This window comes from Peromyscus leucopus, chromosome 5 (assembly GCF_004664715.2).
Source record: "Peromyscus leucopus breed LL Stock chromosome 5, UCI_PerLeu_2.1, whole genome shotgun sequence".
NCBI classification, from domain to species: Eukaryota; Metazoa; Chordata; class Mammalia; order Rodentia; family Cricetidae; genus Peromyscus; species Peromyscus leucopus.
In genome coordinates this window covers 78,659,522-78,683,024 of record NC_051067.1, presented here as the reverse complement: position 1 = coordinate 78,683,024, position 23,503 = coordinate 78,659,522, and the positions used below count along the sequence as shown (strand labels likewise).

Genomic DNA, 23,503 nt, shown 5'->3' with positions numbered 1-23,503 from the left:
GTGAAGAACAAAGACAGAGATGGGGAGACTAGGATTGCACAGTCCCCACTTCAGGAACGGGCCTCCAGTGACACAGAGACCTCCCATGAGGCCTCACCTTTTAGAGGTTCAATACCTCCCAGTATCATCATCTTCAGGATTATGCCTTCCGCACAAGCTCCTGTGTGGGGCATCCTAGAACCAAACTACAGCAGCCACATGGGTCCAGACTGGCCAGTAAGTTTAAATCTGCTCTTGACATGACAGCTTCCTCACCATTCCCGGTCTAGAGTCCTTCTCCTGGTCCCACTGCCCGAGTAGCTTCACCATGCCCACTCACCCCAAAGTGTCTCCACCCGGAGTCCAATGTCCCCCCCTCCCATGCCTTTTTTCGGTGTTTTCCAGGCCTCCCTTATTGTGGCCTTTGCTTTCATGCCAGGGCTACATTTACTCCTCGGCTTTCTAAAGAAAATCATGGAGGGGGCATGTTGACATGCACCTGCAATCCCAGAGCTCAGGAGGCTGAGGTAGGAGGATTGGGAATTGGAGGCCAGCCTCAGCTACATAGTAAGACCCTGTCTCTCAGTCAGCTAACCAATCAAAACTAAGTGAGGTGCCAATGCTCCTCTGCTGAGCAAATTTATTGCTGCAGGAGGTGTATTTGTCTCCATTCATGGCCTGCCAAGGTGGGAATGTTAACAAACCTTGTGGGAGACACTGTGGCAGTGTGAACGGCTTCAGGACGGAACTACAACTCCTGGCCATGGACAGGTAGACAAAGCATGGAATGACCCGGTCCCCACTCTTCATCACCCTCCCCATTGCTCACTGAGCCCCACACTGAGCCTGTATATGGTCCTTAGCCATGCCCAGCTGTTATCTCCTCAGGCCTATACACCCCCAGTCCCTCTGCCCGGGGATGGCTTCACAGGTGCCTCCTTCCTACTCTTGGGCCCTGCCTATCTCTATCCTGCCCACACTCACTGGTGCCTCTCTGTTGCAATACCTGACTAGTTCATAGTGGCACTTAGCAATTTCAGAAGTCATCCTTTGAAAAGTTTGTTCCATTGTATGACCTTTGCTCTCCTGGACAAATCTCTCCATAAGCTGGAGTCTGCTCATCTTGGCTGTTCTTGCATCCAAAATGCTACGAACATGTAGGTCTTATTTCATGGGCCACACACAGATGCTCACAGGCAAATGTTCATTTTTCCTGAGTGAGGAGTCTGGGCCCTGCACCTGGTGTCTGCCTTAGCATGGAGTGTTCCACATATAGGTGAACTACAGAGATGCCTGTCTGCTAGATTGCTTGCCTTTCAGAGGACAGCCTGTGCATTTCTGCCTCTCCAGCACCTTGAAGAGAGATGCTGAGAGGGCCTCTGATTTGAATAGAATCTTCTAGAAGCACTGTGCAGCTCTTTGGTCTTGTCCTTGGGTGGGTGGGCTGGGGTGCTGTGGAAGCCGGCACTGGAGCTGGCATTCTCAGTCTCAGGGTCTGGATGGTGAGAGTGCAAAGGTCATACTCACATAGCAGACGTGTTGATGGAAACCAGGAGGACCTGCTCCCCGTGCCAGGCATCAGAGGAGCCACACAACATCATTCTGACACTTGAAAATTGCAAATTTGAAAGGTTCCTTCTCACCTGCCAGCTCTGCAGGCCACCATTGCCTAGCTGGATTCCAGACTTTCCCCCAGGGCTAGATTTCCCAAGGCCCCAGAACTAGCCAATGGAGGGTCTTTCTGACCCCACCATGCACCAAATCCCTCCAGTGTCCAGTGCCTTTAATCAGGACATTGCCAGTTACAAGTGACTATGTTACCTGAAAAATGATAGACTTGAGTCACTTCCTGCAGGCCACATCCCGGGTTCCAGGGTGCCATCTTTTCTTAGTTCATTCTTCCTAGAGACCCTCCATGTGATGGGGGTGGGGTAAGGAGGCCCTGGAGCTTAGACTCATTCTTCTAAGTTAATCATGAACATCCAGCTCACTTCATCCCAGCCACTCATTCTCCCTCAAATAAGCCAGGCACATTCCTGCCTTAGCATGCTGGCACTGGCTCCTGCAAGTGCCTGGAAATACCTCCCCTCCCCTCTACAGCTGCTGCCTCGCTCCCACCTGTCACAGGGTTTGGCCCACATTTACCTTCTCTGTTTAAAACTGCAACGTTCAGTTTTCTTATATCGTTCACTTCCAGTGAAGTTACTGACTCACTCTAGGCAGTACTTATTCATTACTATTTCTTCAAAACCCATTTGGATACCTGTTTGGTTCACTGGTGAATCCTAGAGTCCTGTTGCATAGTCACAGCTCAGTTTGTGGGATGAATGGAGCAGACAGGTAAATTAATCCTGCGTTCAGACACTGGACATACAGCAGTGAATGGAGCTAAAGACCTCTGAGTGTCTGTGTTTCATCTGCTGGGAGGGAAGGAAGTGTTCCATTCCATAAAGCTAGTGGAAGAAACCCTGACAACCAGTGGATCACCAGACCAGTCCACAAACACAGAGAGCTGTGAAGGCTGACATTTGCTGGCCACAAGAGCCCTGGCCTTGGAAACGGCCGCAAGTTCCACCACACTATCGATGGCTCTCACCTGCAGCCTGGAGAAGGTGCAGTTCTCTCCAGCTCCACATGAATACAGGTAATGTTGGTAAAATTCATACCCAACAAACAATCTAGGACAGTCAATAAAATTTTTTTTAGAGTGGTACTACCTGAGCTTCAGGTGGCAATACCTGCTAAACAGGACAGCACAGCAGATGCTCACAGTCCAGAGATGGTCCACACTGCTTTTCCTTCTTGGAAGCAGAAGACAAGCACATTGCTAAGGATGGCAGTGAAGCTTCTCCCAGATTTGTTTGCCAGTTGCCTTTGCTTTTATTTTCATTCCCTCTCAACTGGAGTGCGGGAGTGGGTGGGCAGCTCCCTGCCAACCCATCATTCCCCTGACATTTCCCACTCACACAACTTAAATGAAGAAAAATGCAGACTGACCAGGAGCTGCTGGAGTTTGCAAGCCTCTCTTGGAGGCAGCTGGTGTGTGGAGAAGCAGAACCCAGACCAGTTGCAGGAACTGACGCACTCTGACATTAGTGTCTTTTTATTGACACAGTATTTTATCAAAATTCGTCTCAGGGGTAGAATATCCATCTTCATATTGACTTAAAATACAAGGTAATGCAGGGTGGGCATTCCATCTACATGCTATGGACCTTCGCAAGCAGCTGTAGATAAATAATCAATATTTTATCATCAAATTATGAGCTAGATTTCAGTGTTTTGCAAGAAGAATCTGGAGATGCATAGTGAAGCATGATAATGTTTTTTATAAGCAAAGTGTCTTTTTGCATATCAATAAGAGGTAAGCTCCTTTTGGCTATCCTTTTGGACCTGAGGCAGCCTCCCTTCTGGTCCAAAGAAGGATAAAGTGGAGGTGACAGCAGACCAAGCTTTGCTTTGCTGTCTGTTGGATGTGGTGCTGGCTAGTTTTTATGTCACCTCGACATAAGCTAGAGTCAGTTGGGAAGAAAGACCCTCAGATGAGAAAATGTCCCCATAAAACTGGTCTGTGGGGCATTTTCTTGACTGATGATTGATGTGGGAGGGCCCAGCCTACTGTGGGTAATGCCACCCCTGGGCAAGTGGTCCTGGGTGGTGTAAGAAAGCAGGATGGGCACACCACGGGAAGCAAGCCATTTGGTAGTGTTCGTCATGGCTTCTGCTATAGGTTCCTGCCCTGGTTTCCCTCAGTGATGGACTTAGGAGCTGTCATGTGAAGTAAACTCTTTTTGCTTTTGGTCTTGGTGTTTCATCACAGCAGTAGAAACCCTGACTAAGACAGAGAGTCAGCTGCATTCATGGGCACACACTGCATGACCCAGAGGGCTAGTGCCTCACCCAGGTCCTTACTGACTTTTGCTGTGCTTCTGCACACATTCCTGCCAGCGTCACTGATCTCGGACTGCTCTGAGGAAGGGCCTGGCTGCTGGTGCTCCCTGGGAGCACCCTTAGCCAGGGTGAGGAGTGAGGGTGGAGAGAACAGCTGGGTTCCAGCGCTGTGCTCCCTCCCCCACCTCTCTGTTCCAATTTCTACTCCCTTATTTTTGTCCCCTGAAACATTGCCTCCATGTGGCACATGAAACCTCGTCACCAGATCTGCTACTGGGGGCACCGGCACACTGCTCATTCCACAAATACAGCATGCCGACTACATGGCGGGCACAGAGGGCAGAGATGGCGATGAAACAGAAACAGAAGTAGATATGATTGACCTGTGTCCAGCTGACTGCAACAGCTAGGAAAAACCCCTCATCTCACATGGCTAGGAAGTTAGGGAGCTCCAGGGCTGGCTGCTCCAGCTCCTCAGACAGGGGCCACTGTGGGTCTAGCTCTTTCTCTGTTCATTGGAATACGGCGTGGCTTGCCTGGGGACTACAACACTCTAGCCATCACATCTGGGTGAGACACACTGAGGAAGAAGAGGCTAGCCTTTCTTGTGGCTTTCTCCTTAAATCTGGGATACTGTTCCTAGAAGTGGGATACTGTTCCCAGAAGCCCTAATTCCCCAGCAGTTACCTTTGCCTCACTGGCCTGAGAAAGTCCCACATTCCCTCTTGGGCCACCTTGGGGGAGGGCTGGAAGGACCTTTGTGTCTGTGAAGCCTACCTGGGACCTAGGGTATCTTATAGTAGCAGAGGGAGCCAAGCTGCTGACACCCAATGCCACTGGCACTGCTGGGAAGGGAGATGGCGGTTGCAGCTGATGGGCAGCTCTGTCCCCGGCACGTCTACCTTCTTTCTGCCTCATCCACTTCCTCTCTGCACTCCTCTGTGACTACATACCCTGTCTGTGATCTGATGGGGTTGGATTCCTTCTGGTGTAACAAGAGGGCAGCACCCTGTCTGTTCCACTCACTGTGGTTGCCGTGGGGACAATTACGCTCATTAAAAACTTGATGAATCAGTAGACTGTGAAGGTGATGAATGAATGCATGCATGAATCTGTGTAGGATGGCAGAGATGAGGAAAAGGTTAGGGTGGGCTAGCCATCCTTTCAGAGTCCTGTGAGGACAGCAGGGGGAGGGGTCCTTCTTGTCCACGGAGCCCAAAGACGGTGAGGACAGCAGCGTGGGGCAGAACACCTGAGCTCCGGTTTGGCTCTGACCCTAACCAGCGACTTTCGGCTTTCCCTGCTCTCTGAGTCTTGCCGTTTCCTCTGGACCCAGTCATCGCACAGTTTTCCGGGCACTAACTGTGAAGACACTGGGGCTGCCCGTGATCATGGGACAGGTGTCAGGGCGCTGTGAGGCTCTAACTCTGGGCACAGAGCCTTCACTCCAAACTATTCTTAGGAGTGTGCAAGCCTAAACTGTGTAGAAAGAGTAGGGAACATCCCAGGTGAAAAACGGGCAGCGATATGGAAGCCAGGCTTGCCGGAGGAAAACAAGGCCAGCATGGCTGGCCCTTGGGGGTGGGGACACTGCATGAGAAGAGAACATGTGGGGCCACATGAAGGCAAGCTGCAAAGGCCACACACCTGGGTGTCACTGGATGTGGTGAATGAATGTCCTGCAGCTAGATTTCAGGGGTGTGGGTGAAGCAGCTGCCTCAGCAGGGACAGTCTGCCACACCCAGCCAGGTGAGGGCTGCGGCTGCTGCTGCTGCGGTTCAGACAGGAAGGCAGAGAAGTGGCCAGATCCGAGGGGCACAGTGGCTGGGGCAGCTGGGCTTTCTGCTATTGCTGGGCTTCAAGGGCACTAGTTAGTCTTCACCCCCACCCCACCCTCCTACGGAGCAAATCGGCTAGTTCTCCTCAGCAAGGAGGCGGCATTCCAGGCTTTGAAGAGGGAAGTCTTCACTCTCGGCTCAGGGAGTGGAGTAGGAATCGAGCGTAATACAGTTCAGAGAAACCTTGCCATCAGTCATGTTGGCTTAAATTAAGTGCAAGGTCCAAGTGGGTTGCCTGGCACTGTTCTGCAGCAGAGGCCAAGGTGGGTCACCAGCAGCACATCGAGGTGGTTACCATCTGAAGCTGGGAAAGGGTTCATGATTTTGGGAAGAACGGACACTGTGTGCATGTGTGTGTGTGTGTGTGTGGGGGGGGTGTTAAGGGTTTGGGGTCTTAGGTCTGGACAAATATTGTTTAGAATAAATTGTAATGTCGTGGTCATTGTGTGGACTGAGATTGCCTTTGTTGAGTACTGGCTGTGTGACCTTTGTGGACTACTCACCCTCTCTGGCCTCTATTTTCTTCCCTAGAAGAGGGCAATACCAATAGTTGCTCTGAAGGCTCCTGTGGGTTTAGATCAAAGTGTCTTGTCAGCTTCAAAGCACAAGTAAATGCCAGGGACCAACAGGAAAGTTCCTTTTAAGCAAAAAGCCCCTAATTGGGTGATATTGTTGAATTAATATTTGTTTGAGGGTGTCAGGCATAAGAATATCTTCATCTTTAGGGGACACATGCTATGTAGGAGTAAGCAACAAAATGGTAAAATGCCCAAAAGGGTCAGAACAAGCAGCACTCCTTAGAGAGCTGGTCGCCTTCTGTGGGTCTCTCTCTCTCTCTTACAGAGAGCTGGTGGCCTTCCGTAGGTCTCTCTTTTAGAGAGGTGACGGCCTGCCATAGGTCCCTCTCTCTCTTAGAGAGAGGGAGCAGCCTTCTGTAGGTCTCTCTCTCTCTCTCTCTCTCTCTCTCTCTCTCTCTCTCTCTCTCTCTCTCGGCAGTGGCCTTCCTTAGGTTCCTCTGGGCTGCTAGTTTTTATGTCAACTGGACATAGGCTAGGGTCATCTGGGGAGAGAGGACCTCAATTTAAGATTGCCCACATCACACCTGGCCTGTAGGCAGGTGTGGGGAGCACTTTCTTGATTCACAATTGATGTGGGAGGACCCAGTCCACTTTGGACAGGTGGTCCTGGGTTGTATAAGAAAGCGGGCCAAGGGACTGGAGAGCCTCAGCAGCTAAGAACATTAGCTGCTCTCTCTGAGGACTTAGGTTCAATTCCCAGAACCGACATGGTGGCTCACAACCATCTGTCAGACTAATTACAGGGGTAGAATCTGATGCCTCGTCCTCCTGGCCTCTTTGGGCACTACATGTATGTGATACGCAGGCATACATGCTGTCCAAACACCCATACACCGAAATAAAATAGATAAATCATTTTTTTTAAAAGCAAGCAAGTCGGCCGAGCAAGCCATGATGATCAGACAGCATTCCTCCATGGCTCCTGCTTCAGTTCCCGCCTTGACCTCACTCAGTGGTGGAGTGTGATCTGAGAACCGTAAGCTCAAACAAACCCTTTCTTCCCCAAGTTGCTCTGGTCATGGTGTTTATCACCATAGAAAACTAACTAGAACATCTTCCATATCCCCCTGATTTCCCTCTGGAACCTGAACTCAGTCCAAAGGAATGATGGTTAATCTGTGTATCTGTGTGCATATGTTAATTTCACCAATTAAGAGTAAGACCACTATCCCAGTTTAAGGCCAAGTTTGAAGCAAGCTTTAATTAAATACTGGCCAGGTGGATGGGCCCTGGCCAGGTCCATACCCAGGTTCCTGGGAAATGGCCCTGAGCCATGGGTTGCAGTAGTTTAAGAAGGAAAACCCATAATTCATTGCATTTCCCATCAGGTCCAATCAAGAGCAAGCATACATCCTGACATTTTTCCTGCCTGTGAACCTCCCGCCCACATGTGATGGAGCACATCCTGTCCAGATGGGTCAAGCAAACTTGTTTAGGGGAGTGAAAACATGGGGCTTGTCATCTCCCATCCACACAACCACCAGCATTTCAGGAACTATCTGTCCTTGCAAGAGGCTTGCAGATCAGAGACATTTCTGTTTCATGGATCTCTTAGGCATAACAATTAAAACTTAAAATGTAACTTTGGCTCTCTCACATGCATGTGTATGAGTCATGTGTATGTTCACGTCAGGTTTATTCCTCAATCACTCTCCAGTTTAGAGACAGGATGTCTCACTGAGCCTGAAACTCACTCATTTTTGAAGACTGGCAGGGCAGGAAGTCCCAGGGATCCGTCTGTCTCCTCCTCCTCCTCCTCCTCCTCCTCCTCCTCCTCCTCCTCACCACCACCACCACCACCACCACCACCACCACCACCACCACCGCCACAAGGATTACAGATACATGCAGCTGCTGCTTCTTTCTTCTTCTTCCTCCTCCTCCTGCTGCTCCTCATAGGATCTGGGGATTAAACTCAAGCCCTCAGGCCTGTGTGATTTTTAACAGCTAGCTGAGCCATCTCCTCAGTCTCGGTGATGGTTAATCTTGTCTACCTGATTGGATAGAGAGATGCCCAGGGCACTAATGGGACATGCCTGTGAGTATGAGAGGAATTTCCAGAGGTGATTAGAACACGAGGCGTCCTAACATGATGGTGTTACCAGGAGGTGGTGGGAAGTAGGAGGCTGGACCTGGAAACAGGAAGCAGGTCCCTGGAGAATGCACTTGGGGCTGAATCTCGCCTGACTCCTTCCCGAATGCCCTCTTTTCCAGTTCCCAGCCCACCACTCTGCTTCACCACACACCCTCACCGTGATGTACTGACACCTGAAACCAGGATCCAAGAGAAAACTTTACTCATTTACATTGTTTAGGTCAGGTATTTTGTCACAGCGATAGGAAAAGTAATTACTACAAGGGTAAGAATAAGACCCGGTGATAGGAGCCTCCACAGACCTGGGCAGGCAGCAGGCTAGAGAGAGGACCAGCTGGAGAAGAACCCCCTTAGCAGGGCATGGCAGAGAGAGACTAAAACACATCCAGTTCCCCAGCTTGCCCCACAGCTATGTAGACTGGTATCAAATCAATCCCCTCCTTTGTCACAAAGTCAGGAAAAGCTGGACTTGGAAACTTCTTCCTCAGTGATATAGAGGAGTGTGATGGAAACTGGCTGCTCCCTGTGACTTTCCAGCTTGACTACATGAGGATTTGATGTCAGGGCTACTGCAGCACCCCGCTTCCATGGTAGACGGAGGTCCGTGGGCTGGGGGCAGCCATCCAGAGCACACTTGAGGACCACTATTTCCCCCCACACAGTTAAGAACAAAGTGGCCTCCTTGCTCCATTTCCTTAGTCATACCTTCCTTCTCACCTTCTAGACTTCCACTCTGGTGGCAATGAGAAATAAAAATCAGTGGAAATAAGGAAATGCCACCAAGGAAGAGGACAGCTTAGACCGGACAGTGGCCTCCTGGGAGAAGGGCAAGGCAGAAGCCCCTTGTGTAGTGTCTACAGAAACCCAGACGCCAGCTGATGGATGTTGGAGCAATCATGATCTGTCCTAGAGACCACAGCGCCTTTGATCTGCTCCGTGCACTTCCGCTCAGCCTGTGTGGCACTGGGCACGTAGCTCGGGGTTGCCAGAGGCTAACCACACAGAACACACACACTTCCCTCTACACCTCCATCCCAGCTTGCCATGCAATATCCACTCAGGAGCTAGCCCAGGTCAGGCTGAGCTCCCGAGTGTCTTCCCAGCTGTCCCCACTGCTGTCCCAAGAGCTCTGGAGAAGATGGAGGTGTGACACCACACAGTGGTTTGGGGACAAACAGAAGATTTCATGGAACTTGGCAGTGAAACCCAGACCCCAGCCTGTGCTGCCTTGAACTCTCAAGCTCCCCTCCAGGGGCACTCAAGGTCCAACTGCACGGGCCCACTCTGGCTTAGCTTCTGACTCTCAAGCATTCACCTCCAACGGCTTCTCCCATCACTCGCTCTAGGAGGGGCCAGAGAGCCAAGTGTGTGTAGAAGCGTGAAGTCTGTACCCGCTGGCTACTTGGTCCTGTTCTGTGCCTTTTCTGCAGGGCCTGGAATCAAGAAGTCAACAAAGGGACTGGGTGTTTGCCTGGACTTGGGTTCATCTTTTCCACTGAAGCCCCCTTTGGAGTCCTTGCCCTTGCTGATGCTGGGATGTGTGGAGACCTGTAGCTTGGGGTATGTGCCACCAGGGTGACTTCCCTCTGATCTATTTCAGTCACTCACCTGAATATACCAACACTTGCCAGCCTGGCTCCACATGAGACTCATTCCAGAGTTCTTCCAAAAACATACCTGTGCTCAGCGCCATCCTCACCTCCCTTTCTGCCCAGGCATCTTAGGCACAGGCATGTCAAGCTCATGGTGACTACAGCATACAGACAGCTGTACAGACAGAACTGTACTTTGTAGGAAGAGTGTGGCCTTGAGAGCCACCAACTGGCAGGTCTTCCTCAAGAGCTACCTGTACTGAGAAAGCCTTCTGGTGGTCCTCGTTTGGTGGGCCAACCAACGCACTGTCAACTGAATAACATAAATTCAGTTATTACCCAGAAAAATGCACCTCACCCCAGGTCTAAACTTCCCCAAGGTGCAGACAGTCTAAGTGGAGAGTTTCAGAGAACTCTGACATTCAGATGTCCTGTGCTTTCAAAACAGCTTCCAAGTGCAAGCTGACTCCTCTTTGATGGCCACACTGGACCACTTGCTAATTAGGAGAGGCTATGTCTTAATAAAAATTCTTTATTTGATTAAGTGTTCAACGTTCAATACTTGGCATATAGGAAAACCATGATCACTCACTTGGCCTATAGAGGGAAAATAATTATTTAATGAATGCTTTGTGCAATTTTAAAATCAGTTCTTTGGGGGTGAGTGATGGGCAAGGGCAACATTTATCTGCTGCACGGCAGTCTGGGAGCACTAGAAACCTTGCTTTCTGTGTGCAGTTATACACTAAGGAGAAATGTCACCATTGCCTGACTCACACCTGCCATCCACCATGGCCTCCCTTCTGCTGCTTTTTGGTTTTGTCTTTTTGCAGCCATTCTTCTGACAGACCTGTAGGTCTCCACCTGGCTGCCTAAGAGCAGAGCTTAGAGCGCAAAACGTCTGGACAGTTGTGAAACCACTGTACCCAGCTGGCCTGAGGTAGGTCTTGGTTCCAATGATGCTAATGTCTGGGTGGGTGCAGGAACAACTTCCAATGACGATCAGCTCTTGCCAGCAGCTGAGCACCATGCCCTCTTCCATCTGGCATCTCCGGCACCTGCCATGGAGCCAGGCATAAGACAGCCTCACAAGTCCACTGTGAGTCATATGCAGAAAACACCTGCAAAGTGCTTGGGATTCTGGACCATCACACCATACCACCTCCTTCCGCCAAACTGCCCCGGAGATCTAGACTGTCTATCCTACACACAGGGTTGCTGTGGTACTCAATCACCGTGCTTCACCTGGGTCTGTCTCGTAAAGACAGTGCCACAGCACTTTAGTCAGGAGGAGCAAATCAGGATGTTGAGAAGGCATAGCATTGGGGTTAGAAATGTATCCTAATAAATTGTACTGTGATGCCACCTGGTCCACAGAGAACACTGGTCAGAATAAACATCTGTTTCTTCCATGTGGATCTCAGGGAAACACTTAAATAGCTCTCTGCACAAAAGGCACAAACCCAGCAGTCCATTCCTTCTTTTTGACATGGTCCTTCATTCACTCAGGCCAGCTTCTCGAGGCTCACCACGGTGCAGGCACTGTTGTAGGGTGTGGACACAACACTGAACTTGAGCAACATACACTGGAGTTCATGGCACTGAGATCGCAGAGTGGAAGATGCTGAGAAGTGGGTTAGCAGACAGCATCTAACTCAGGCTGTAATGATGCGGTTAAGTAGAGCAAAGTGAAGTCTGCTGAGGCCCTGGGCATGGGGCCCTGGTAGCAAGGGCTCCTGAGGAAGTGGCTGGAGCATGGAGGACTGGGATTCTAAGGACCCCAGATAGCAGATGTGCAGGGGCAGGGCCAAGGCAAGCCTGATGGGGGGACAACCCAAAGGTTGGGGAGAGGGTTGTGTGACTGAGAAGCCAGAGCCAGTCTGCTCCCATCCGAGTGCTCTGGTGGAGTGTGGGAGGACTTGGTTACAGCGGTAAATGCACCATCCGTTTACTTGAACCAAATTGCTACCTCAGAAGGGTCCACACAAGAAAACTGGAAGGGTGATTTTCCTGTCTTGGGAAGCCATTCATTGGGTTGTGTTTCACCTAATCCCATAAGTAAACAAAACCAAACCAAAACCTCATATGTCGGTTTATGGAGGGGTTACATCTCAATAAAACAGGGAAGGTGAAGATTATCCCAAGAATGCCTTAGTGTACTCAACCTGGCTCCTATTTTACCTGTGCTCAGAGAACTTCATGAGCTCAATGCTGGGGAGAGTTCTCCCACACAAAGCCTACTTTTAGGAAAGTGTTGAGTATCTCATGGGATTTATTAAAAGCTTGTATCCAAAATGCTGGGAACATCCATGTGCCCTTGTGGTTATGTGGCTGACCACACTGTGGGCCACTGCTACTGCCCAGCATCATGAGGGAAGGCAGGGCTGTACACTAGCCTAAGAAAATATTAAACCCAAAGTACTTTCCACATCGTGCTTCCCTTCCTCGCCACTGTGAAATCTGAAATCTCGAGTAAAGCCATCCCACATCCCAGGAACGATCTACATGGAAATTCTCCTTCCTTCTTTAATGGTGGAAGGAGACTGGGGTGCTGGACCCAAACCTTCTCATCCCGGACCTTCATCTTAACCTCCCTTCAGATGTCACTTCCCAGACACCTTCTCCCAAGCGCATCACTGTGCACCTGGCCTCCTGCTGGGTTTTGTGACTTACACTCTGGGATCCCACATCTGCTCTGCACACACTGGAATGTCATCCTGCGGTCACAGGCTGCGTTTACATTGTTTTCCGCTGTGTTCACCACCGTCTAAGGCACATGGAAGGTGCTCATCCATTCTTTGTTGAATGAGATTGGAATAAACACCACTTGGTTTTGCTGCATTCTTCTGGGCACTGAGGACTGGAAGGGTCCCCAGCGTTCTCAGGCTCCTGTTCCCAAGCACATTCATGTCCTTTTCTAATCCTTCTGCCTTAATCACCTTAAATGGCCTGACAAGCACAATTGACCAATTAATAGTACTTCTGCTCTTGTTACATCATTTGTAATCCATGATGCTCTTTCTATTTGCAACGGCCTTTCAATTTTTCATGACTCAAAATGGAGGACATGCATAATGAATACAAACGGCAAATTGATTAAATGTAACGCATGTCCTGCCGCTTGCCGCATTTATGCCTGTTATTAATGACAGAAACCCAACAAATTCTCATGAAAACACAGATAACACACAACCTTCAATGCAAGACGTTGGAGCACGAGGGCCCTAAATTTTCCTAATTACCGAGCAACAGCAGACATTAATTCCTCAGACGGCAACCTCTGTAAATAAGAACACTGCCATGGCTTCTTTGTCTGAGTTCTTGTTGCTGAGCACAAACTGCTCTGCAGCCCACAGACTGTGTGTGTTTCAGAAACATAAGCAAGCCACTCTTGAGGAACTGCCTAGGAGTGAAGTAGAAGGACACCACTTGTGTGGAATCAAAGGTATCGTCTTCTACCCAGATTGCATTTCCCCCCAAAGCTAATCTGCTCTGATACAGAGCCGCATAGCTTCCAATGGTGTTCTGTGTGTTAGAGCATCGAAGGTGATAACGTGAAGGAAGGAAGGAGACACAGAAAGGACAGTGGCCTCGCTGCACGTGTCATCTGGGTCTCAGGGACAGGCTGCTGTGCTGGAAGAGGCTGCAAAGAGCACCCTTATTTTCTTAAGGTAATTTAAGGTAAAACTTAATTTACCCATTAGCGGGAAATGCAATATGGCAAGTGTTTTCTTAGACTGGAATGGTGGCTGGCTTACTCAGGTTGGTACTAGAAAACCACAAAGCTTTTGTCTGCTAGGCCTGTAAACAGAAGAGGTGCCTCACACTTGTAATCCCAGCACTCAGGGGGCTTGAAGAAGGAGAATGCCTATGAGTTTGAGGTTTGCCTGAGCTATACAACGAGTTCCAGACCAATCTGGACTACAGAGTGAGTCCCTGTCTCAAGAAACCAAACCAAACCAACCAACTGCCCACCTGCTCCGCCCCCAGAAGAGACAAAGCAGGTCTGAGCACGCTCAGAAGCACACTCACAGTGTGCTCAGCCTTCTCGCTGAGCTCCTATCCTCTCCAGCCTCTAACACAAACTGGCTGTCCTGTATTGCAGGAGGATGAATCAGGAAGGGAAGGCGTGGCCATGGCCCTAGTTCACGCTATTCTAATTCTACCTATGTTCTAATAGGTAGGCATTCACCGTGAGCTTAGCTCCAAATGCTTGCCCAGGTGTTTGCCAAAATGTGCCTTATCAACTCAGGGTGCAGTGGTTTTGGCAAAACTAAATTTAGACTTGTGCTTTAGAAAGCGTCCAAACCGTCTTGGGTTGGAAGCCTCCAAAGAGACCTAGAACCAAGCACTTGGAAGTGAGTGGTTGGTTGAGAGGTGGAAGGTGCTGGGGAACTGAGAAGACAGACAGGGTCAGGAGGTGGTTCAGCGGTAAAGGGGATCTCATGACATCAGTCACACAGTGAAGGCTGCTGCTGGGTCACAGAGGGAACTCTGGGCAACGTCAAAGTGCATGTCCCAGAATGCTGTAGCCCCACAGCAAGGGAGCTGGATTCATACTCACCTCCGTGAAAGTGGCTGGTTAGGGCTGCCTGTGGAAATGCAGTTCCTAGGGGCTTCTAGCCACGCTCGGGACAAAGGCTTCCAGAAGCCTGCATGACAAAAATGCAGTGAATGTGGGTGAGGTATCAACAAAGTTGGCGCCCAATGTGGGATTCCCTCTGCACACACAGGTCCATCCCAGCCTGCACCTCTGAAGCCTTCACTGTGCTGGTGACAAATGTCTGATTGGTGCCTATGGCATATTGAACATGCTACTGAACACAGTTTGAAGCAAGCAGAGGCTATTGGATGCTCCTTGCTAAATTTCCGCTCTTTGGAGACAGCAAGACAGATTTCTTGTGAAAATTTAGGAAATATGCATGCTCTCCTCCCCCACTGTCATATGTCTATGTGAGAGAATAAAGAATTCACAGCTCGATCTAAAAACAGAGCCAAATTAGGAAGAGAAATACATTTACAGACCATAGCATAAGAGAAAGCAACACACTGACAGAGACAGGAAGAAAGGAATGAGGATTTAATTTATTATAATAAAAAAAAACCACACACACACACACACACACACACACACACACACACACACATCAAAACTCTTGGTACTTTTAAGCATCTTTCCCAGGCGAAGCAGAATGCATATATCTGAACAGGAGCATCCTAATCTCATGGCATCTAATTGTCAGATGGGCCACATTCTATATTGGAATTCACCTTTTAAAGCCAAAGAATTCCTCAGAGCCTCTATCTCTTTTGATATTTCAGTTGTAAAAATATTTTCTTAATGCCTAAAATATAAAAATTCCACAAGCTGGCATTTATTTCATGTTAAGTATGGATTGTTTTTATATGCACAGACTCTTACCAAGCTTGTGGGGAGGTCTTGGTTTTCCTGTTTCCAGAAGAGGAGGCTGAGGCATGGAGAGGTTGAGTGAGTGACTAGCCTGGTACCACTTGAGAAGTAGAGTTGGAATCTGAGCCCAGGTGACCAGAATCCCCCAGCTGTGTCCTGCATGGCTTGGTCCTGGAAATCTGGCTGGGGGGTGGGGGGGGGTGGGGGACGAGGAAGTGAAGGAAAGACAGCTGGGATCAGGTGGGCGGAGCTCTGCTGGAGCAGCACCAATCACACGGTAACTTGTAGCCTCGTTGCGCTGTTATGTACACACAGTGGGAGAGGTTGGCTGGTCTCGAGGTCCCCAGGGGTGACAGTCTTGGCCGCAGTCACTGGGGAGGAGGAAGCTTGGTTGCTAGTTTTTGCACACACTGCCAACATTTGAACTCAGATCAGAGGGGGGCTTTCTCTGAGTCTCACCCTAAGGAAGGTTTTGCCTGCTCCCAGGGGTTTGAGCACCAGGTCCTTGACATGACTGTGCTAATGTCCACAATACATTCATTCAGGACTTCCTCAGCTCTCCACGCTCATTCTATATTTCTGCATTATCTTTCTTCCACAACAATTTCTTGATAATCAAATGTTTTTAAAAACATAAATCCTGTGATAATTGGTTGGGTATGTCTTAATTGATATGGTCCTGACTCATACCAGGACAACGAAGGGAAAACATCCTAAAACAAGAGCCTATTCAAGTGGCAAAGGCACCAACTTCCCTAGGCATGCCCAGTATGTGGTAGAAAGACTGTGGGGTTTTTTTTGTTTATTTATTTGTGTTTTTTTTTTGTTTTTGTTTTTTGTTTTTCTGAGACAGGGTTTCTCTGTGTAGCTTTGCGCTTTTCCTAGAACTCACTTTGGAGACCATGCTGGCCTCGAAATCACAGGGATCTGCCTGGCTCTGCCTCCCGAGTGCTGGGACTAAAGGTGTGCGCCATCACCACCCAGCTGGCTGTGGAATTCTTATCTCATACCCATTTTAAAGACATCTGCTCTCTTAATCTGGGGAAAGTCACTGTAGGGTGATGGAATGTATTTGACTCTGCGGTCACTGAGCAAGCCTGCTGGATTCCACACCGAGTAGCGTACAACATGCCCATGGTGCTGCCTCCTCATCAGCGTTCCCTGGCATTTACTAAATCAACAATGCACATGACTGTAGATGGAAGCACTGCTTAGAAAGTGCTCACACAATTGCTTACATTCACATTTACTACAGTGTGATCGTGAGCCTAGAAAAGAACTGACATTTTACTGCAAGCAAGCTTATCAACTCAGCCTGGGAAGCCACTCATTCTCCTAACCATCTCCCCAGGAAGGACGAGAGAAGGAAGCCCAGGCCCACTGAGCTAAAAGCTTATGGTTTGCTTTTCCATGGTATTTCTATTACCACCTAAGTGTGGATGTGGCAGAGCACATATGCACAGAGATGCTCTTTGCTAAATTTAAAAGAAACATTCTTTCCCTACTTCTCACAGCTAAGGACTTACAAGAGATAGTCTGAAGAGCCAGAAAAATCCACCACTACACATGGTAAAAGACCCTCTGTTTTGTTAAACACCAGAGCACTGGTGTGGCTTGAGAACAGAGCGCTGTTAGGCGACATGGTAGGGCACAGCTTCTGAGCAGCTTACGCTCGCCATCATACTCTGGAGAGAACTGGCAACTCTAAGGCACGCATTCCAGAACCCCACTGGCTTGTCTCGGCTTGTTTTTCCCACATGTTCAGTAATAGCAGCAGCTTTGGCAATGTCAGGTCCCAATCAGTCGGGAGATTCGTTTAGAAATTGTGACCGGTCACAGTGTACCTTTATTTAATTTTCATTCTCACAAGTCATTTTTATTATTCAGGCTGCTGTTTGGCGGAGTGTGGCCTGCACAACTGAAACCACCTCTTCAGACAGCCACAGAGCCACTGCCACAGACACCTGCAGGGCACTGAATCTCCAGAGTGGGAGTTGGGGTGGGGTATGGTGTGTCTCCGATGCCCTTTTGACAGTTGCCACATCTCCTGATGTGGCCCAGGACTGTTCTAGATTGAGAGTAAGTCCAAAGGTAATGATGAGATTTGGATTTTATACTCATGTGCCTCATCTCCCTGTGAATCTGACAAACTTCCAGCTAGGAACAGACATAAGATTAGGATATGACAAAGCATAAAGTCACCTCAGGACAAAGGACAGCATTATCTAGCCCAAGGTAACTGTCATACTTTGGGTTTCTATTGCTGTGATCAAATCCAGGACCAAAAGCAACTCAGGAAGAAAGAAACCTTACATGTCCCAATTGCAGTCCATCACAAAAAAGTCAGAGCAGAAACACAAGGCAGGAACCTGGAGGCAGGAACCGAAGCAGAAAACATGGAGGAGCACTATTTACCGGCTTGTTTACCATGACTTGTTCAGCCTGCTTTCATATACAACTGGGAACCATCTGCCCAGGGATGGCACACAGTGAGCTGGGCCCTCCCACATCAACCACCAATCAATAAAATGTACCAAAGGCTTGTCCACAGGCCAATTTGTTGGGGATACTTTCTCAACTGAGGTTCCCTCTTCTCAGAGGACTGTAACTTGTGTCAAGTTGACATAAAACTAGCCGGCACAATGACTAGATTAAAAATAAGTCAACATACATTTCAAAAGCCCATTAGCCAAGTCTTCTATTTACAAAACACAGCCAGCCATGCGCGGCTGACTAAACTGTTTCAATGGCTTATGCTCTTAATAGCTGAGCCATGAGATGTGAGGATGACCACAACCTAGACAGATGATGCTAGGTGGAAAAACGGCCAAACACTGATAATCAAACAGGCAGACTGAAGCTTGTCTCTAACAACTGGAGACTCTTCTGTATGCCGCAGATGTTTGTGACACTGGAGTACTACCGAAACTAGGGTGTTGAGTTGGAAAGGAACTCGGTAAGGTTGCAAGCTGTGGGAATAGTGCGCAAGTGTCCCAGGAAATAGCTCCAGCATGAGATGACTGTTCCAAAGCCAGCTCTCGAGCAGCCCTGGGCAGTGGGAGAGCGCAGTTTGGGGGTAGACTTTAAAGTTGAATGGAAGAGAAAACTGTGCGCTCTGACTAGAAGGGAGATCCCAGTACAGGGGTAGACATTTGCTGGCCACGACCCAGTGAGACCAGCATGGCACTGCTGGAGAGGGCAGGAAGGCAGCCAGGAAGCTTCAGTCTCCCCCTCCCCCACACTCAACTGGCTTCTAAAAATACAGCGTACTAACATTGTCACTAACAATACAGTGACACATGTTTATAAAAGGGGGTTTTTCCTCCATGGAAAGTGTAGACTTGATAAAATGCTGAAAGATGGAGTAAAGCCTTATTTTTATTTTGTCTGATCGCATTCTGAGCTCACGTCAACATTTACAGCACTCACCAAGGAAGAGGGTCAGTTAGAGCATTTCATAACAGCCAGTTTTTATCATCTCAACAACTTGGAGAAGATCCGATTATGACAGCACTTTATGGACAGGGACAGCTAGGCTTGGTGAGCTTGAGTTTTTTGCCCAAGACCACACAGCTGGCAGGAGCACAGCTGCCCTCTCGGCAGTCAGGCTCCAGGGGTCCGAATTCACCATGACAGTGCCTTTCTAAGCCAGGGTGGGACATACTTTGGCTTTCTAATTTCTCAGCTTCTGAATCTTTGAAAGATTAAGTCAATATAAGTTACAATTCTACATGCTTTGGGAAAGGAAAAATAGCGAAGAAACCTAACTTTAAAATGTACTCATTGTCTTTATACATTGGATCTTAAGGGTCCTTTAGAGAGTTAAACTGCACAAAAATAAAACAAAAAGATAGATGGCTGGAAAGACATTTTTTCCATCATTCCTCAATAATTTTCACATAGAGATCAGATTAGAGAACAACTAGGACAAATCTCCAAGAATAAATTCCCCCAAGTGACCTGTAGACTGATCCTAACAGAAGAAGGCGTGAGAGCATTCTTGTGAAGTGCTCCCTACCACAAAGGCCGGGCAGGCGCTAATGTTAACAGCTCCCAAAGAGCTGCAGCCTGAAAGACAGATGTCCTGAAACAAGGGTAAACTGCCCTTCCCTGTAAATGTTTCAAGACTCACACATTTACCTGTAGTCTCGATTACCAACAAGGCAGCTTATTCACTCAACAAACATCTACTGAGCTCTGATCTAGCACTCCAGCGATCTCAAAATTAGTGAGTTGTGGTTTCTATTCCTTGAGAAGTCCACTTAGAGAATATGAGTTTCAATAAATAATTACAGTGGTGAACTAAGCATGAACAGTGCTACCATAAACAGTGGTGTCTTAAAAAACCAAACCAAACACGGAGAGCAGTCTGCAGTATCCAATGAAACAACTACCTCGTAAAGTGAGAAAGGAGAATGGGCGGCTTATGAGAGGAGGGAATCAAATGGACCCCAAATCACCAGTGAGCACTCGAAAGGCTTTAACAGCATCTTCATGCTCAGATGTTAAGAACACACATGCACATGCACATGCACACGCACACTCACACGGGCACACACACACTTCAAAAGACCCAAACTGAATCACTGGAGATGAAGACCGTAACATCTAATATTAAAAAAGAGCACACTGGAGAGGACAGAAGGAAACACCAGTGAACTCGCAGGCTGGTTAGAGAAAGCATTAACAACCAAAGACAAAGAAAAGGGAGGGGGATTTTATAAATCAGAGCACAGCACCAGTGAGGTAACTCCCTGAGCTTTAAAAATAATGGCCCCAAATCCAATTGTGACCAAATAATGAAACCACAGATTCATAAAGCACAACAGACAGGAAGCAAGTTCCATCATGGTATGTCATCACCAATTTGCCTAAAAGCAATGAGAGAGTCAATCTTTAAGGTTAAAAAAACGCAGACTTCCAGGCAGAAAAACCACCACGAGAAGACAGTGGGGGCCTTTCCCCTGCTTCTTGTACAGCAATAGATACCAAGTAGCAAGAACTTATTGAAAGAGGCTATTTTTTTAAAACACCTAAAAAAGTTAGGTATGACATGTTACATGTCAGTGTGAAATTTCTGAGCCATAGAAATACACAGAGGGTCCCCAAAGTCCCCCAGAACAAAGAGATCACCGACAAAGGGCGGAGAACTGCAGTGGCATCAGATGTCCCCATAGGAAAAACAATGATGGAGAGAGAAAGGAAGGGTGACGGTACTGTCTAAGTTCCCATCTGACACGGGAAAAGGTTGCTCGTCGTTTAAGGGTAGAAAACTACCAAACAAAAATATAAGCACTTTATTTAGATATGTACAGCTAAAAACCAGAAGGTCTGCACATAGAATGGGTTAAAACTGCCTGCTTTTGCATGGGCATTAGGGAGCTGGTTCTGCCCCTCATCTGAGTAGGGGCAGCCCCAGTGTCCTGGACTGACCAACTCAACTAACCCCCAGGCCCACAGCTAGGCCTGAGGTTGGCTCACCCTAACATCTAGGACCTGCTGGAGCTCGTGAAGGGACTGGCCCTGTGGAACTATAAATGCAGGATTTCCATGACCTGGGGCAGCTTCGAGATATCTGAGAGAGTTTTGGTGAGGATCCAGTGATGATGGTGTACCAGAAACCAGAGGCCTTGAACCAGACCAGTGACTCATTGCAATGATTTGCCAGTAAAGCTGATTGGATAAAAGGGTCTGTCTACTTTGTGACACACGGTGGCTTCCAATGCCATCAGGACGAATGAAGAGGTGTTGGAGAGGTGGGAAAGATGAAGGAGCAAAGAGGGTTTTTGTTGTTTTGTTTTTGTTCTTTTGTTTTTCACTTTGTGTTTGCTTGCTTGCTTTGTTTTGATTTTTTAAAAAATTTTTGTTTGGAGGGGACCCCTGGGGAGCTGGGAGGTGAGCAGAATTGGGGTGCATGATGTGAAATTCCCAAAGAATCAATAAAGAATTGAGTTTAAAACAAACAAACAAAACTGCCTGTCTTTGGGAGTGTAACCAGAGAACAAGAAGATGGCCTGGGCATAAGCGAATAACTAAAAATCCTACTTACATCACCTGTTGAAAGTAACTTCAAAATTCTTTAAAGATACAATGGGTACATGCTGCCATGAGAGCCCAAAGCACACTGAATGGATTCTGCACTTTTCACATGTCCAGGCATCCCAAATCACACATTAGTGCCTGTGGCCAGCTATGATCTACACATGCCTGGATTCCACTACCCTCCTGACGCCATGAGACGAGTCAATGGGCTGTACGACGTGTGCCGCCTCGACGCTCAGCTCACCACAGGGGAGAAGGCAGTGCAGCTGGCTGACCCTAGACTGGAGCCTCTGAAAACACCAGCTAAAGTCATTCTTCCTTCCTCACTGCAGGAGGAGGGATGCACAGCTGAGGAGGGAAGATACAGCTTGATGTCAGAACTGCCAGGCAAACAGTCAGTGGCATTAGAATGCCCATGCATGGCCGGGCAGTGGTGGCGCACGCCTTTAATCCCAGCACTCGGGAGGCAGAGCCAGGAGGATCTCTGTGAGTTCGAGGCCAGCCTGGGCTACCAAGTGAGTTCCAGGAAAGGCGCAAAGTTACACAGAGAAACCCTGTCTCGAGAAAAAAAAAAAAAAAAAAAAAAAAAAAGAATGCCCATGCACTCACTCCTAAACCACGGATTCTTGAGTCCCCAGACATTCCATCTACTGTCCCTGCCACGTGCTCCCAAGTGTGGGAGAGTGGATTCCCACACTGGCTTTAGACGATGCAGCTGGGTCTATCAGGAGCAAGTGACTGCTTTTTCAGTTCCCTTCTGAACCCTTCTGGGGCCTGTTACATAATCGCACCTTTTGTTACTCAGTCTCCCTTTGAAACAAGGTCCCTTGCTCAGACCTCAGGCCAGGCAGATTATCCCACACTGGTGTAATGGTGTGCCCTTCTGTGCCACTGTGAAACTGCCTTCCCTGTGGCAGTGACAAGGACTAAGCTCCTCCTTTAAGTGAGTTGATGATTAGAAGTAGGTCATTTAAGGACACTGGAGCAAACCCTGGCGGCTGGTGAGCGGGGGTGGGGGGTCATTACGGCAGCCCTTGCTAAGGTGGTTTCCAAGCCCTGTCATGTGGGGATATGTCCACCCACAGCTCCGTCTGTGCACCCCCACCACGTGGCTCCCAGCAGGACAGTGAGAGTGAGGCAAGTGTGGTCTCCCTCAAGCTGGACACCAGAGCTTTTCTGGGTGAGAGACTGAACTTGCTCATGGTTTTTAATAATCACCCAATTAAATGCAACTTCTGAGATATATCCCAATTTAAAGTGTACAATAAAACCTGGAATGCAGCCCTGGGAGTGTGGAGCAATTTCTGAAAAGTAGACAGTAGGGAAATTGCTGAGCTAGGTTTTTCCTTTCCAAAGACACACACATACACACACACACCTCCAGTGTATAATGAATGCATGCATCATTTCCATACACCCTTTCTACATACAGACATCCAGCCTGCACCTGAGACACCTGGAGAAAGGAGCTTGACACTTCTTTTGGCTTGAATATGAAATGTCCTCTTCAGACTTAGGTGCTGAACACCTGGTCTCCAGTGCTGGTGGTGTTTGTGAAAATTCTGGAAATGTTACGAGGCGAGGGCCTAACTGAAGGAAATAGGTCACTGCAGGTAGTCCTCTGCAGGCACCCGGTCTACGCCTTCCTCACTCTGGGGCTGTCTTCCTCCACATGCTCCTGGGGCCAGCATGCTCTGCCTCACACAGGCCCAGAACCAAAGGAGCCAAGGACTATGGGTTGAATCCTCTGAACCAATGAGAAAAGGGAACATTTCCCCTTCCGGCTGTTTCTATTAGTATCACCTGTCACAATGCCCAGGCTGTTCTGCCACTGGGCGAGGAAATGGGTGTTGGTGACAGATACATTCCATGTGTGCATGAGAGAGATGCTCCCAGCACCCAGTCACTGCACAGTCTCAGCTCTAAGCTTCATATGAGCACAGCCATTTGGAAACATCACCCATGTATGCTACTCCTGAGATGACCACTGTGGCATATGGGTTCACAAGGCAATGTGGGTAAAGGAATAAGAACGGGAAGATAAACCCAGGTCAAACACAACGAAGCCAAAGGATACA

The 23,503-nt window shown here is 48.5% G+C and overlaps 1 protein-coding gene across 1 annotated transcript in view; it reads right to left on the bottom strand.

The window, feature by feature from the left end:
- LOC119088115 (serine/threonine-protein kinase LMTK3-like) overlaps nt 1–23,503 on the bottom strand; it is a 64,920-nt gene that overhangs the window by 8,088 nt on the left and 33,329 nt on the right. The window contains exons 2-3 of the mRNA XM_037206469.1: nt 15,396–15,566; nt 14,538–14,625 (exon numbers count right to left, since the gene is read on the bottom strand). Of these exons, the coding sequence (XP_037062364.1) occupies nt 14,538–14,625; nt 15,396–15,566 (259 nt within the window). The remainder of the gene's footprint in view (nt 1–14,537; nt 14,626–15,395; nt 15,567–23,503) is intronic.